Here is a 15,692-nt window from a genome sequence, read left to right on the forward strand (position 1 = left end):
AGTTTGTGAGTTTTCTCTGCGGAGACTACTTTTATTTGCATTCCTTAAAGCAGTATAAGAGTACGTGTGATAAAGGCGGCGAAGTGAAGGTTGAGGAGATCAGCTAATGACTCTGTTTTAGTCATTAGCTAATGACTCCTATTCTCGACATGGCCTCACACATCTGTTCAGACGATGATGATGTCAGTGACATCCAAGTGAGCTCCAAGACCATGTATCTCCATCTTTCACAGGGATATTTTCCTATGTTCAGCTGAACCATGTGTTAGGCTGCACACGTTTCCTTGTTCGTGCGAATCTATTTTAGAGAGCCTGCTGTGGAACATATTCAGTCTCTGAGCGGAAGTGTTTCTCATTTGCTGATCTACCTAACACAGGCCTGGAGACAGTGTTCGTGCAGAGTTCAGCTCTCTGGTACGTGCTCTGAATTAGGCAGACCATCACAGATTAGTTCTGAAATACAGTCCAAGAAACTAACTCTATGAGGTAAGGTATAGTTATGTGTTTATAGCGACCCACTGTGGCTTAAGTTAGTCGCGGGTTAGCTTATGAAAAGCGTTTCCCAGTGTGGCTGACACTGCTTGTGGAGGACAGAGAGACCTGGGCCGCCTTCACTTTGACTTGAGTTTGCAGTAAGTTCCCTGTCAGCCTTGCTCATAAAGACTCACTGTGGGACTGGCAAGGCCATTCAGGTAAAGGCACTTGCTGCCAAGCCCGAAAACTGTGAGTGCCTGGAACCCACATGATGGGCTTAGAAAACTGACTCTGCAAGTTATCGTCTGAATGCCTCGTGTATACTGTGACGTGCTTGTGTCCACTCGTATATGCACACATCCATACAAAATAAATAAATGTCATGAAAATTGAAAATATCACACACACACAGTATTTTTGTCTAAGGAAATTACTGGCATGTACTTACTCTTTTTCTGAACTTTTATCGGTAGCTTGTTAGCCCGGAGGGGCCTAGCGAGGTATGCAATCCTATATGCACAATAAGAGTTGGCTGCCCTTGTAACAGCCCTCATATTCAGAGGCAAGCTAATGCTTGCTGATGTCAGTGCTTGTGCTCAGTGGCTGGCAGTACGAGTCCCTGTAGTCTGCAGAACAGTCTTTCGAGGTAGGCACTGTGTTCGTCCCTGTTTTACAGATGAGAAAATGGGGCCAAAAGGAGATCAAGAAGCTGCTCAGGGTTGTACAAGAATGGAGGAGCTCGCATGTAAACCCTGGTTAGCTCTTTGGCTTCTTTGCCTGTGACCCTTTACCTTATGCTGCCTTGTCTGTCATGGCTTAGTGCCTGAATCACCTTGGTGGGAAAAATAAAGGTGGCCCCAGAGTAGACCAAAAGCCCTTGACTTGGTAAAAGTGACCTATAAGAAACTGTTGGTTAGGTTTCTCTTTGACTGGCAGCCATCTTCCTTTAGGAAGAATTGCCCGTCTCTGTTCCAAGGCCCTCTGGTCTTCCCTGCACCCACACGTGAGCTAGCACAGTGCACTGTGAAGACCTGTGTGTCTCACTGAAGCTTTCAGATGATGGCAGGGATGGTGTTTTTTCTCCACAGCATAGCCGCTGTGCCCAGTGTGTGAAGGCACAGTAATGCACCTCCAAATAATGAATATTTGTTTAAATATATGAGCACTTCAGAAGCCTTAAAACAATCTAGCCCCATGAAGTGTCTCGGGTTAGCTGTGCCTCTTAGTTATTTTTCTGCTGCTGTGATGCACTCTGCGACCACGGCAGCTTCAACAAGAGTTTATTTTGGCTTTTTCTTCCAGAAGGTTAAGAGTTCCTCTTGAAGGGAGTTGTGCGGTAGCCTGGTATGACAGCAGGAGCAGGCAGTTGAGAGCGTACATCTTAAAATGGTGTACTTCCTCCAGCGAGGCTTTCCCTCCCGTAGGTACTTCAAGTCCTCCTCCTCCCAAACAGCATCAACTAAAGACCAAGTGTTCAAATATGGGAGTTTACGGGGGACGTTCTCATTCAGACCATCACCCTTTCCAGCCACACTTTGCCCTATGTCAAACCTTTACAGAAGAATCAGGATACATACTTGGAAAGTTTTCTTCAGTTACATATACCTGTTCTACTTTGTCTCCTCACAGGCAGCCGTAGCCTTAAGTGCTAGCCTTGTGCCTGCAAGGGAAGAACACTTTGAGTGGATGAAAGTGAGAGATTCCTGTAGCTGACATGGTCTAGAGAAAATAAATGACTAACTTCTCTGATGTTAGCTGTGCATTTTCAGAACCACCAAGGGATGTAAAAACACGCACAACAGTTTTAGGTGAATGGACCCTCTTCTGTCTTCTCTGGTAGCTTTGGATGATGTTAAACTGTCTACTTACATAAATATCTTCTGTGGGAAAAATGATGTGGACATTAGATAACATTAGCAGATACTCAGCCCCCCAAAACCAACCAAACAAACCAACCAAGTTTCTCAATTAGGATTGCTCTTAGGGTTACTATCGCTGTGATGAAACACCACGACCAAAGCAGCTTACGTTTATTTAAAGGCTTACGTACTCTGGATCACAGCACGTCGAGGACAGCCACAGGTGGAGAGGCACTGTGCTAGTGGGAGAGTCGGAGGGAGAGGCCCACTCTGTCTCAGGAGCATTGCTCCCTACAGGATGAGAAGCTTCTGCACCTCAGACAAGAGATCGCCGTCCTGCATTGGTTTTGGTTTCAGAGATCCAGACTATCAGGAAGCCAGTCCTACCCAAATATTTCCCCCTTATCAGCTGCTATAAATAGTACTGGAAACTCTAGTAAGATACCACTCGTGTTTTCTAAGATTGTTTAAATAAAGAGAAAAATTAAATGCACATAGAAACTGCTACCGTGTGCCTACATTTCTCCTGAATCCATAAGGTTATATGAAATGTATCTTGCCTCTCTCTGTCTCTGAGTGTATAGTTCTTAATGCAATCTTGTCAAATGACTAATTTAACATTGTAAATACATGTTGCAAATTGCAAAACATCGTAAGTTATTGCCCTCGCTATTAGAAGTCTGGCTTATAAAGTAATAGTGATTAGAGAGGCTGTTGGATGGAGTTAATTGGCGATAAATTAATCATTGCTCTCTAGACAGCTTATCTAAATGACTTGCACTTTCTAATTGAATATTGCATTGTCTTATTGACTGGTATGTTATTATTTCGAAGCTTAGGAATTCAATGTACTATTTTTCCTGTTGGTTTAGAAAATCATGGTTTCTTTTCAGAAGAAGCTCAGGAAAACTTATTTTCTCTCTTTGAGTAAGTTGGTTCACACAATTCTTTTACTTCATAAGCCTGAGATAGAGAATTACACAGGTTTACCTGATTTTCAAAAAAATGTGTCTTCATTTTTTTCATTTTATGTGTTTTAGTGTGTGTGTATATGCCACTTCCATGCACTTTGCATGCTGGAGGTGCTCACGGTGGATGTCAGGAGAAAAGGGAGTTGGATTTCTTGGCCTTGGAGTCACGGGCAGGTGGGGGTTCCTTGATGTTGGGAGCCCACTCCTGCCCTCTCTAAAGCAGCAAGTGCTTTTCCCACTGACCCTCTCTCCAGCCCCAGTTACTTCACTTTCATCTTTGCATTTTTAAAATGTCCTTTAAACCAGAGTATGGTGGCTTCCGATTAGAATCCTAGTACGTTGGGAGGCTGAGGGCGGGGTGATAATTGTGAATGCCAGGTCATTCTGGGCTCCAGAGTAAGCCTGTCTCAAAGGAAAAGTACCTCTATCTTCTGCGCGTATTTCCAGTGCTGTCCCTCCTCCCTCTCCCCTCCTTTCTGTGGAGGTCAAAGGTTAGTTTTCAACAGTCAGTTCTCTCTTTCTGCTGTGGGTTTTGGGGAGAGAGTTCAGATCCTTGGGCTTGCATATGTTTTTGTGCGCTGAGCTATCTGCTGGCCCTCTAGCCGTTTCATTTCTTCCACCCACTGAGCTCAGTTTTCCTTAGAGGAGTCTGCATGGCTTTTGGTCCCTTGTTGTTACCATCATTATTGTCATTTGAATCTCTTCCTCTGGGCATAACCATTTTTTCAGACCAATGTGGGACTTTCTCTGAAATTTCCAAGTTCTCATCCTAGACTTGCAATGACTTCTGACACAGTGTCTTCTTCAAGACGCTGCCGTGGTCGTGCAGCCTGCTGGAGCGGTGGTTCTTTCTGAAACCTTAGGAGACACTGCACAGCTTGTGTTCCAGGGACCACTAGTATTTCCACAGCATGCTGCCCTCCAGCACCAAGCTCGTAGGAAGCCTTCTTCAGTCTGTTATACTCTTCTTTTCCGTAAGCACGGGATCTGCTCCGGAGCTCGCAGCTGTTGTTGGGTACCGTTTGGGTTTCAGGACTTTGTGTTTGGTGACCACCGCTTTTCTGAAGGAATGCTCCTGAAGTTCACCCACAGTGAGTCACCACAGCTTCATTTGTATGCTGCAGGGAGATGCATGAGCAGCCGGAGGGAACTGGAGCCATATTTGTAACTCACAGATTAAGGGACTGGGACGATGACTCTGTGGTTAAAGTGCTGGTCGTTGCAAGCATGAGGACAGGAGTTCAGATTCTCAGAATGAGTAGATTTGGTGGCCACCTGCAATCCCTACATTGGAAAGGTGGGGACACAGAATCCCCTGAGCAAGGCTGTCAGCCAGACTAGACATATCGGTGAGCTGAGTTCAGCTGACGGATTTAGATGGAGACTGCTCGTTCTTTTTCCAGCCGCCCAGACCCGAACAATCACACAGAAACTATATTAATTACAACACTATTTGGCCAATAGCTTAGGCACATTCCTAGCTAGCTCTTACATATTAAATTAACCCATTTCTGTAAATCTGTGTATTGTCATGAGGTTGTGGCTTACCAGGTAAGGTTCTGGGCATCTTTTTCTTTCAACAACAACATGGCATCTCTCTTGACTCCGCCTACTCTCTCTGTTGTGATTTCCTACCTGGCTTTATTCTGCCCTGCCATAGGCTGAATTAGCTTCTTTATTAACCAATGGTAATAAAACATTTATAGCATACAGAGAGGAATCCTATATCAGAGGAACCCTTCCTCAATGGTAAGGTGGAAAATGATGGAGGAAGTCTCCCCCTGTGTAGGAGGGAGGCTGCTTCTTGTTTTCCAGCTATCCAGCTAGCTTAGACCCGAAATAATCACACAGAAACTGTATTAATTAAATCACTGCTTGGCCCATTAGCTCCAGCTTCTTATTGCCTAACTCTTACATATTAATTTAACCTATTTCTATTAATCTGTGTGTCACCATGTGGCAGCGACTTACTGGCAAAGTTTTGGCATGTCTGATTCTGGCAGAAGCTCCATGGCTTCTCCCTGACTCCACCTCCCCTGAAGACTCTTGACTTCAACCCTGGACTTCCTTAGGCATGTGCACCCATCTTCACATGCATGCACACATATGCATACCTCCTACCCCTAATAGAAAATCTTGAGCTGTATTCAAATGAAATATTAAATCCTTGGGTAGTCTGCGTACCTGGGGGATAGAACCTACAGGAAATTGGCTGAGTTGTATTAATTTTTACTCATTTCATTTTTCCCCTATGTATTTTCCCCAGTGGCTTAAGGAATAGGAGTGGGGTGTTAGAATATAGGGGAATTAAGAGATCTGTGACTCTAAACAAATGGAGAACATTAACACATTGAGAATTTGTCTAAATATTCAAATTCCTACCCAGAGAAATAAAAGAAATTTCCTTTGTGGTAAGGAGGTAAGTCCTTGTGTTGGTCTTTTAGATCGAATGCCATGTCCACAGTGGTGCACATCTGTAATTCAACTCCATGGAGAAAGAAGCAGGAGGATCAAGTGTTCAAGGCCAGCCTGAGCTGCTTGAAATCCTTTCTCAAAGCACACCACTGCTTTTCTCACTGGAATTCACCAGCTCACTCTTTCTTTTGTGCTGTGCTGATCTGAACCAGTAGTACATTTGTTTCCTTGGTTGTGTTTCACTGAATAGCCTAGCTAATATTTTGTTATAACGGATGCTAGAATGGGTGGTACTGTGATAAAATAGGGTGTGATAAAATAGAGTTTACAGTGAAAGTGCAAAGATGAAGTTGGTACATCTTAGTCTTATTGGTATCATTAAGAAGATAGTTACAGCATGCAGTGGGAATTTCTCATTACAGTTGGGTAACAGCCTAGTGAGTTTTCTGTCACCATATAAGAGCAATACCATGTTGCAGTGTTCTTGTAATCTCTGATATTGCCTGAATTTGCAGTCATGTATTAGAAATAGATGAAATGTGGTTTTATAGTAAAGTATCAGAATTCTTATCAAACATCTATTCTGCTTGATTTATATTCCATTTGTGGAGCAAATGGTAAAGGATTTTTTTTTTCTGCCTCCAACTGTATAGAATTTAGGACTTGAATAATAATCCCTAAACAGGTATTATGATATCCATGGTAATTTGTTGCCTTGGGGAAAATATTGATGATACCATGACTACAAAAATAACATTTTCATCCTTTACTTTGAATGTTTAGCCTGCATCACTTCTCACTCTTTGATTTCCTCAGAGGCATCTCACAGAAGCCCACTTTATAAAACCTTCCCAGGAGGTTGGTGGCGAAGGTTCTTTAGAAAAAAGAAAAATCCCAGCTAAGAAAAGGAATAGTCCAGGGAGTTGGCTTAATGGGAGGCGTGTGACTGGGTTTGCGATCTTAGCCATTGCCCCACAATTTTGCTGTAAGCCTTCAGCTGACAATTAAACATCTTGGTTTTATCAGTCATTCCCCGACCCTAACAGATGGGCGAAGAACTAATCTGATTTCTGTTTTTCCTATAACTTTCTCCCATACATTACAATAACTTATGATTAACATTCAGTGGGTTTGCAAAGATGATTGATGGGCCTCAACAGCTACTCGGTCCATCCCTTTAAAATCATGCCAGACTGAAACTGTAAGACTGAGATGCTCCCAAAGACCCTTAGAAATGTGAAGGTTGTCTGGATATTCTCCTCCACCCTGAAAGGAATCTGCTAATATTGTAGTGTTTTTCTCTGCCAGGACCCTCCCTGCCAGGACCCTCCTTGCCTGGTGTCATTTTTGAGCTCTCTCGGGAGGAGATTAGTCTGAAACAACAAAGTAGCCAGATGTCTGGTTCTAAGAGAGTCCCAGAGGCCAGGCTACAGTAGGCAACAGAAACCGCATGGGGCTGAAGATCAAAGATACCTGCGCATTACTTATGGGCACATAGTGTGTGTCGTTCCCATTATTAACCGTCAGAGAAAATTTGTTTTCCTAATTAACCCTTTTGTTGGAATAACCTTAAATTTTAGTGAGCTTATTTCTGTTTGGATCATTTTTCTTTTATGTAGCTAGTTGGAAGAAGTTTGCCGTCCAATAAAACCTGAAATGAAAAGGGCTCATGCTTGATTTAAATCTCTAAGCTGTTATTCGTAGCCCCAAAAGGCGAGCCGTCAAGGGCATCGTCGTGGGCTATGAAAGGAGGGGGCACTGCAGCTGTGAGTTAGCATGTAAACCAGTGGTGAGGGTCTGCCTGGCATGTGTGTGCACCGGGCGGGCTGTGTTTAGTCCGGCAGCCTTGCTTGTCAAGCATTTTTGTTTGAACCCTGAACTGTTTTGGAGTGGGCTTTGAGAGCACAGCTTTGTGGTTTTCAAATAAATTCAGAATAAATCTCAGTGGTGGGACTCTGTCCTTATTAATCGTATACCTCTTTTCACTTCGGAATTAGTAACACTTGTTAAGTAATCTTATCATTCTTTACCTGTTTGCTTCATTCGTGAGAGTTTGCATTCTTTAGTCACATATGAGTTTGGGAGATACGAATACATATACTATTGTAGGCCATTCTTAATTCTAGAACCTTTACAGTCTTTAAGCAGAATTTATTTCAAGGACTAGGTAGAACTTCAATTCTGACTTTGGCATCTCGGGCTCTCGGTGAGAGTATTGGCAGGAAGCCTTTCCTACCTTCCTACTGTTTTCTCTCTTCAACATTGCACAGCAGCCTATAAATGCATCTTTCCTGTTTTCCTTGGATACCATTGTAAACCACTGTGATTAGACATGATTAGCCAGTCTTAGAGCTTTAAAATGCTGGAACTCGTTTTTTAAGTCCTGGCAATGTAGACTTGACACAGAGGCTGTAAACACATCCTTAAATATAATTGGAGATATGTGTTAGCCATGGAGTGCAGTTTGTTTTCTTTGTGTAGTGGTCAAGGATTCTCTTAACTCCTTGAGGAAAATGAAGCCCCTAGTAGTAGTTGATGGGGCTAATTGATTTATCTCCCTCAGGAGTTAAGTATCCACACAAGAGTAAAGCTGGCTTCTTGCATGAAGCCCTAAGGAGGCACTTGTAAGATACAGTGCGAGAGGGACCTTTGTAGTGTCCATTGTGGGTCGGGCCCAAACCACACTAATGACAGAATATACGGTGCAGAGAGTGTGACTGTGGAGTTTATTTGAGATAAAGGGAGTGGGGGAGGGACGAAAACACACACACACAGAGAGAGAGAGAGAGAGAGAGAGAGAGAGAGAGAGAGAGAGAGAGAAATGGAGAGAGAGAAATGGAGAGAGAGAGAGAGAGAGAGAGAGAGAGAGAGAGAGAGAGAGAGAGAGAGAATGGAGAGATGCCTTGGCAGAAAGAGAGAGAGATCAGGAGTGGGCAGAGCTTGTCTCTCAAAGGGACCTTTGCACTGCCTACAGTGGAACTGCTTGCCATAAGCTGAGGGGTGACTATGCCCAAGGGGCAGGGCCAAGCTGCGCCTGGATAGTAACATTCCTTACTTTTTTATTAAAAAGGTGAGGAGTTAGGCATGGCAGGTTAAGAGGAGGAGGGCATAGAGTTCTCGAGACTGCTTCCTTTCGATTTGGGGTGTGTGGGACCTGAGACAGCTGGGATGCTGTCCCATCCTGGAGTAACTGGTATCTTTACTCCTGTTCAGGCTCTGTGGAACTGTCTGGTTGCAGAGCAGAGGACAAGATTAAGTTTAGGGAATTTTTTTTCTTTTGGTCCTGGTGATTGAAGGCATCAGGACCAGGGAAAGGTGGGAAGACTTGGGCTCTTAAAGCCTGGTAATTGAGGGAGGAGTGCACTGACTGACCTGTTCAAGGTGGATCCTCCAAGTTGGCTCCTGTAGACAGAATTTGTTGGGGAGGCTGCTTGTTCTTTCCCAGCTGCCCAGACTCCGAAATAATTACACAGAAACTATATTATTTGCAATACTGTTTGGCCAATAGCTTAGGCATATTGATAACTAGCTCTTACATCTTAAATTAACCCATTTCCATTATTTTATATTTTACTACAAGGCTCATGGTTTACCAGTAAAGTTCCAGGGCATGTCTGTCTCCTCTGGTGACTACATGGCGTCTCTCTGACTCTGCCTACTCTCTCTATTTCTCTCAGCCTGGCTTTACTCTGTTAAGCCATTGACCAAAAGCAGCTTCATTATTAACCAATGGCAATAAAACATATTCACAGCATACATCATCCCCCTCATCAGGCTTCCTGGAACTTAGTAAAAATTCTTTGAGTTTGTGAAAACATAAGCTTTAGACATAATAGTCTTTTTACTGTTTATGATCTGTACTGAACTTTGCTTGGTAGAAACGGCAGTGCACTCACGTCAGGAATGACAGTGACAATGTCTTTTGCACAATGAAAAGTATCTTTTAGGGCTATAGTTAGAAAATGACCAAAGAGAACTAAAAATCTTGATCTTGCGGTATAGTTGCGGTAGCACTCTGTCAGAGCGTGATTAGTAGCTGATCAGAATTTTATTGATAATAAGTTAAGACTGTGAATGGCAGTACAACGAGAGAGAAATCTGATAACTTGCATTTGTACACCTTAAAACACCCTCTTAGACCCTGAAACACTCTCAGATGCTCACATCTTGAGCTCTCATGTCTTTACATAAATAAACCTTAAAGCACTGTTTCCTTTTCATCCTCATGGCATCACCGTTACACTCAGGAGGAATCTGTTTTGTGAGTGTGTCCCACTTTTGAGTCTCCTAATGAGGTAGGAGATTGAGGTCCGTGACTTGAATTCTACACAGAGAACTGAGAAGGTTGTTGGCAAAGCTCCCAGTCATCAAACTGTATCAGGGATCTTGAGAAGGATAAATTTTACCTGAGTTATTGATTGAAAAATGACAGAAACTTGATTGGCAACCTCGATAGCCACTTCCCAGGGTCCTCCATCGTCATTGAGAAGTCTGTAGGAAGACCAGCCTACCTTGCCCTGGACAACCAGACTATTGAGTCCTCAGTGTCCTGTTGTCCACTGTCTGGAGATCTTTTCCAGTTAGGTGAAAGGCAGTTTCGCTCAGTGGCTAGCGCTTTCAGTTTGATGAAGTGAGTTATGAATGGATGTTCTTCTGTGCCCACTTGGAGGAAATACGATTGTTGCTAGGAGCTAACCTGTCTCTCTGTTACGAAAAATCTTTTAATAATTAAACATTTAAGTGCCATATTGCCCAGATCTCTGAGCATTCGAGGACTGTCTATTATGAGTTATAACTACAGTATAGGATCTGCCTGGATAGCTGGATCCAAGCTGAGAGGTTATGGAGAAATGTTTTACCCTGATTCCTCCATCTTAATTGTCCAGGTGAGATTTATACTTGCGAAGGGCAAAGAGGGAAAAACTGACAATAGTGAAGAACAGCTTACAGGAAATCTCTAGGCTAGCTTTTGTCAGTCTAAAGGAGGTCTTTATACCCTTAAATTTAAAAGTACATACAAATTTAAAATATTTGAGATTTTTCTTCTTTAGTTTAGAAGGAGATACAATGAACAGAGCTCATTTAACACTGCTTAAAACATGTTTTTAAACAGTAAGCTCATCCACAAATACACACACACATATTTAAGCTGCATACACATTTACGCACACATAGAGTTAAAGATAGCTTACATTGACATATAAAGTAGAGAGAGAGAAGGGAGGGAGAGGGAAGGAGGGAGGGAGGGAGGGAGGGAGGGAGAGAGAGAGAGAGAGAGAGAGAGAGAGAGAGAGAGAGAGAGAGAGAAGAAAGTTTAGAATCAAAGCTGCCACTGAATGAGAAAGCAGATCCGTAGCAGATGGAAGGGAACAGATCCACCTTAGGTGGGGCTCTGTGTGAAATGGATGCTCTGGCAGGCCCGGCCAAGGTGTATCATCATGCAGACACATCACATGCAACAGAATCAGCGTAAGAGTAAGTTTTAAAAGTGTAACAGGAAGGCTGCTTGTTTGTCCCAGCTGCCCAGAACCAAAATAATCACACAGAAACTATATCCATTAAAACACTGCCTAGCCCATTAAGACTATCTTCTTATTGACTAATTCTTATATTAATCTAACCCATCTCCATTAATCTGTGTATCACCACAAGGTTGTTGCCTACCAGCAAAGATTCGGCACGTCTATCTCTGGTGGTGTTGGCTCCATGCCATCTCTGACTCTGCCCTTCTTCCTCCCAGCATTCATTTCTGTCTTCCCCACTTACCTAAGTTCTGTCCTCTCAACAGGCCAAGGCAGTCTCTTTATTCATTAATGCTAATCACAGCACACAGAGGAATCCCACATCATAAAAGCATAACTAATGGCATAAAGGTGGCTAGTGACAGTGATGTCATAACTGCTCGGACAGTGGGGATGGGCTGCTGCCCACGCCATTTGTCTAAGGGCTGAACCTCAGGAGTCTGCGGCTCCTCCCTGTCTTAATCTTAACTGCCCTTAGCAAGGATGGTACTTGACCACATGCATTGGTTTCTGGTTTTGTTTTGTTTTTCTTCCTCTTCAGAATGGGATTTGATGTTTGTCAGCTTGTGGTCCATTCTCACACTGACACCTTTGTTACTTTTCTGGCTTGCCTCCTTCAGAGCACTGAGTACCCTTTGCTAGCACTGACCCCATGCTCTTCTCTGCCTTCCTGGTCTAAGTACAGGTCAAGTCACTTCTAGCCTTTGTGCCATAAATGCTTTTAGCCTCAGTGAGTGAATTAGTTTAAGAAGGTGCTATGTAGAGAAACAAAACTTTTCCCAACACAGTGTTGTCACCCCCTTGGATTTGATTTCAGTCAGATTTGCACTAGGATTGAATTGTGTTTCATGACTGAGATCCAGTAATGGATAGACACCCACTCTCTGCTGTGGGCAGGCAGCTGTTTTGTTTCTGCGTTAATGAACTCTTTCTGGTTTTCCTCTCATGCTTATGTGCCTGCACATGGAGTCAATGCCCTACTGCTTCCTCCTCCTTGACCTCCTCCCTTCCTCCCGTCCCTCTCCCTCCCTATAAGTGGGCATCTTCTATGTAGAAGACAGAGAGGTCCCTCTTCAGGTCCCTCTCATTTGATCTTCCAGATATTGCTATTACAGCATTGCTGTCTACTTCCCTCTTAATACATTTCTCATTTATCTTGACTTGTTCCATTGGCACTGGTACTCCTTCACTCCTCTCAACCCCATTTAGCTATGGATGTCACTACACCATTATTCCTTTGTGTTATATATTATCCACAAAACTGTGTACAGGGAAGTGTTTACTTATGCTTTGTTAAAAAGAAGAAGAAGGAGAAGGAAGAAGAAGGAGGAGGAGGAGGAGGAGGAGGAGGAAAGAAAAGAAAAGAAAAGAAAAAAGAAATTATGCTTTACAATGGATGGTGTTGAATTTAAGAAATGCAGAGTTGTTTTGTCTGTGTTGTGAGTATGTGTTGTGTGTTGTATGGAGCTTGCTGTGTTGGCTAGGCTGGCTGGCCATCTAACTGTTTACAAGCGCGCAGTCATGCCTAGCTTTTTACATGGGTGCTGGGGCTTTGAATTCATACCCTTAGGGTTGCAGAGCGAATGCTCTTACCTCTTGAGCTATCTCTGCATGCTTTTTTAAAATTTGCTTATTCTACATTGTTCTTTATATGTTGCCCACTTCTCTACTCACTCACATTCTCTCTCTCGCTCTCTCATTTGTTTTTGTTTGTTTGCTTGTTTATTTTTGGCATTTTGCTCTTGTGTTTCTTCATAATTTGTATGGAAGGGTTTTGTTTTTTTGTTTTTTTTTAATTTTTTAAAATATTTATTTATTTATTATGTATACAATATTCTGTCTGTGTGTATGCCTGAAGGCCAGAAGAGGGCACCAGACCTCTTTACAGATGGTTGTGAACCACCATGTGGTTGCTGGGAATTGAACTCAGGACCTTTGGAAGAGCGGGCAATGCTCTTAACCACTGAGCCATCTCTCCAGCCCTGGTAGCGTTTTGATTAGAAATAGGAACTAAACTGCAATAGTCGCCAGTTAAGGTCTTTTTGAAGCTTTGTTAACTCATTGCATAATGAATGGTTTTTGAAGTAGAAATCCGTAAGCTTTGATGATAGAATTGCTTGCTAAATGTGATGTTTGTGGTATAAATCAAGTTAGATTGCAATGATTTAATATGCATTTTAATTTTTCTTTTTTTGGAAAGCTTTGGACTGAGCACAAAACCTTATGATTTTATTTTTACTCTATAATAGTCTGAAAGTTTTAATTTTTAGCAGTTTATTTAATTTTTATTTATTTAATAAATTTCTATAACTTTAAATGAGTTGCAGTTATCTTCATCTAGGTGTGAACTATTGACCTTAGGACATTTACTACTGTTTGGAATGGTATGTTGATGCTCAGCCACCTTGAGAGGCTGAGGATCGAGATGGGGGGCAGTCTTGGATAATGGGGGATTCTGCCTCCAGTGCCAAATGCTGGTAGCACATTGAAAACCAATGGAAACAAAGTTATGTTGGGGTATAGGAATGATCAGCCTTGGACTTCGTGAGGCATCTAACTCTACTACTGTGTGAAATATTAGGGAATTAACTTGTCATCAGTGGCATCAGAGTGATAGTTTAAATGTACTATTTTTCCTTTTTTAAGGTAAGATTTGCATGATTTTTTTTAAAGATTTATGATTTATTTATTTATTATGTTTACAACATTTTGCCTCCATATATCCCTGCAGGCCAGAAGAGGGCACCAGATCTCAGTACAGATGGTTGTGAGCCACCATATGGTTGTTGGGAATTGAACTCAGGACCTCTGGAAGAGCAGCCAGTGCTCTTAACCACTGAGCCATCTCTCCAGCCCCAAGATTTGCATGATTAAATATGGAATAGAACTATAACTGATAGATAGTCCAACACCTAAGGGTAATGTTTAGGAAGCTGTGTTTCCAGAAAAGATGAGATTTAGTTATTGTAGCCTGGGGATTTTGCCTGGGGAAAAATGTATTGTGCCCCAACAGCTGAAGGGCTATTCGGAAAGAAACAAAGCAAGATGGCATCCATTTCAGCATGGAATTTTGATATTTCATACTTAATTTTATTCTTGGCAGAAATGTCAAAATATAGTAGCTGCATCCCATCTCTGAAGACATGTCTACACCAAACTGAACTGGGTGGGTGGAATCCTTGAGATCAAATCTCCCTTACTGAGAAGAGGAGACACCTTCCCAAGTAATTCTCTGCAGAGTCCATAAGATACGGCTCATTCAGGGAAGGAGAGTGTAGCTTAGCATTGCTGGGGGTACTGCCAACTATTAAATTGCTATATCGTACTCGAATATAAATAACACTTCGTTCATAGATTTCCTAGTGATATTTACACCCACTTCAATGTTAAATAGCATGTTTATGTTCAGTATTTGGGCTCTAAAAATTTTTAAGCTCATCAAAAGTTGAACTGCCAAATCGAGGAATAGGTGTAAATCCTATCCTTATTACCTTCTCTGTCACTGCTGTAGAGGCCAGAGTCTCCTGGCTATTGTATAGATTGCTATGTACATTAAAATTCACTTTCTACTGGTGGAATAGCTATGCTTTTGCTTTATACAAATGCGTTTCTTTTGTTTACCCCAGAGCAGAAGCCTGTGCCACTGTTTGTCCTGCTCCCGCCACACAGAGCTTTTGTTTATTGTGTTCTAATCAAAAATCAGGTTTCTCCATTTAATGACTTGGAAGATCTATTACATTTTGTCAAGATGTAAGAATTTATGAAGAATAAAGAGTCTCTAGTGTCCCCGACAGATCAAGAAGGAGATGTGTATAATTTTGTTGTTTAACACACAGAGAAGCATTAATATTTATAATGGAGTTTTAGTATTTTGTGTGTGCACTTCCATCACCCTATAACATATTATATTGTTTTGAGACTTAAATAGCTCAGGATTTACACACAGAAGAAAACATTTTTTTAAGAGTTTTTCCTTCTCTTTGATTTGAATTTTCCCCAGGTGTTTGTTAAAGAGCAAACAAATTTCTTCATGCTGAGGTTCTTGCCTCATGCACAACCCTGTCTCGTGTGTGCAGATATAAAGAACTGACAGGGTGTGGCATGCTCCCTAGCCCCCATCTGCTCATAAAATGTGGACACTGGCTGCCGGGTCACAGCTCCTGAAGCTCTGTGCCCAAAGAGATGTAGCCCTCCTTTCTTAATTTCTACCTAATTATTAGAGTACACACAGAAAACATCAGCTTGGTTGGTTTAAAAAATTGTGTTGGTTTCTTACCATTTAAAATTCATAGAACTAGTAGATATATACATTTTTGTTTGAGTAGAGGATTCATTTTTTATTAAAATCCCTATAAAAACCTGGAAACTCACGTTTATTTAGAAACATGATCAGTGGAAAATGTGCCCTTAGCTAAACTGACAGTGTCATGTTGGTAAATAATGTTCTGTCG

The 15,692-nt window shown here is 42.1% G+C and overlaps 1 protein-coding gene across 7 annotated transcripts in view; it reads left to right on the plus strand.

Annotated features, from left to right (window-relative positions):
• Positions 1 to 15,692, plus strand: part of Slc10a7 (solute carrier family 10 member 7) — a 286,449-nt gene that overhangs the window by 45,453 nt on the left and 225,304 nt on the right. Inside the window, exon 5 of one of the 7 annotated variants that reach the window (XM_057754302.1) lies at positions 5,749 to 5,878. The exons of the other annotated variants lie outside the window; for them this stretch is intronic. Within the exon in view, the coding sequence (XP_057610285.1) occupies positions 5,749 to 5,784 (36 nt within the window). The 3' untranslated portion in view covers positions 5,785 to 5,878. Of the gene's footprint in view, positions 1 to 5,748; positions 5,879 to 15,692 lie in introns of those variants that run through there. 7 annotated transcript variants of the gene reach the window in all.

The sequence above is a fragment of the Chionomys nivalis genome, chromosome 21, assembly GCF_950005125.1.
Source record: "Chionomys nivalis chromosome 21, mChiNiv1.1, whole genome shotgun sequence".
Classification (NCBI taxonomy): domain Eukaryota; kingdom Metazoa; phylum Chordata; class Mammalia; order Rodentia; family Cricetidae; genus Chionomys; species Chionomys nivalis.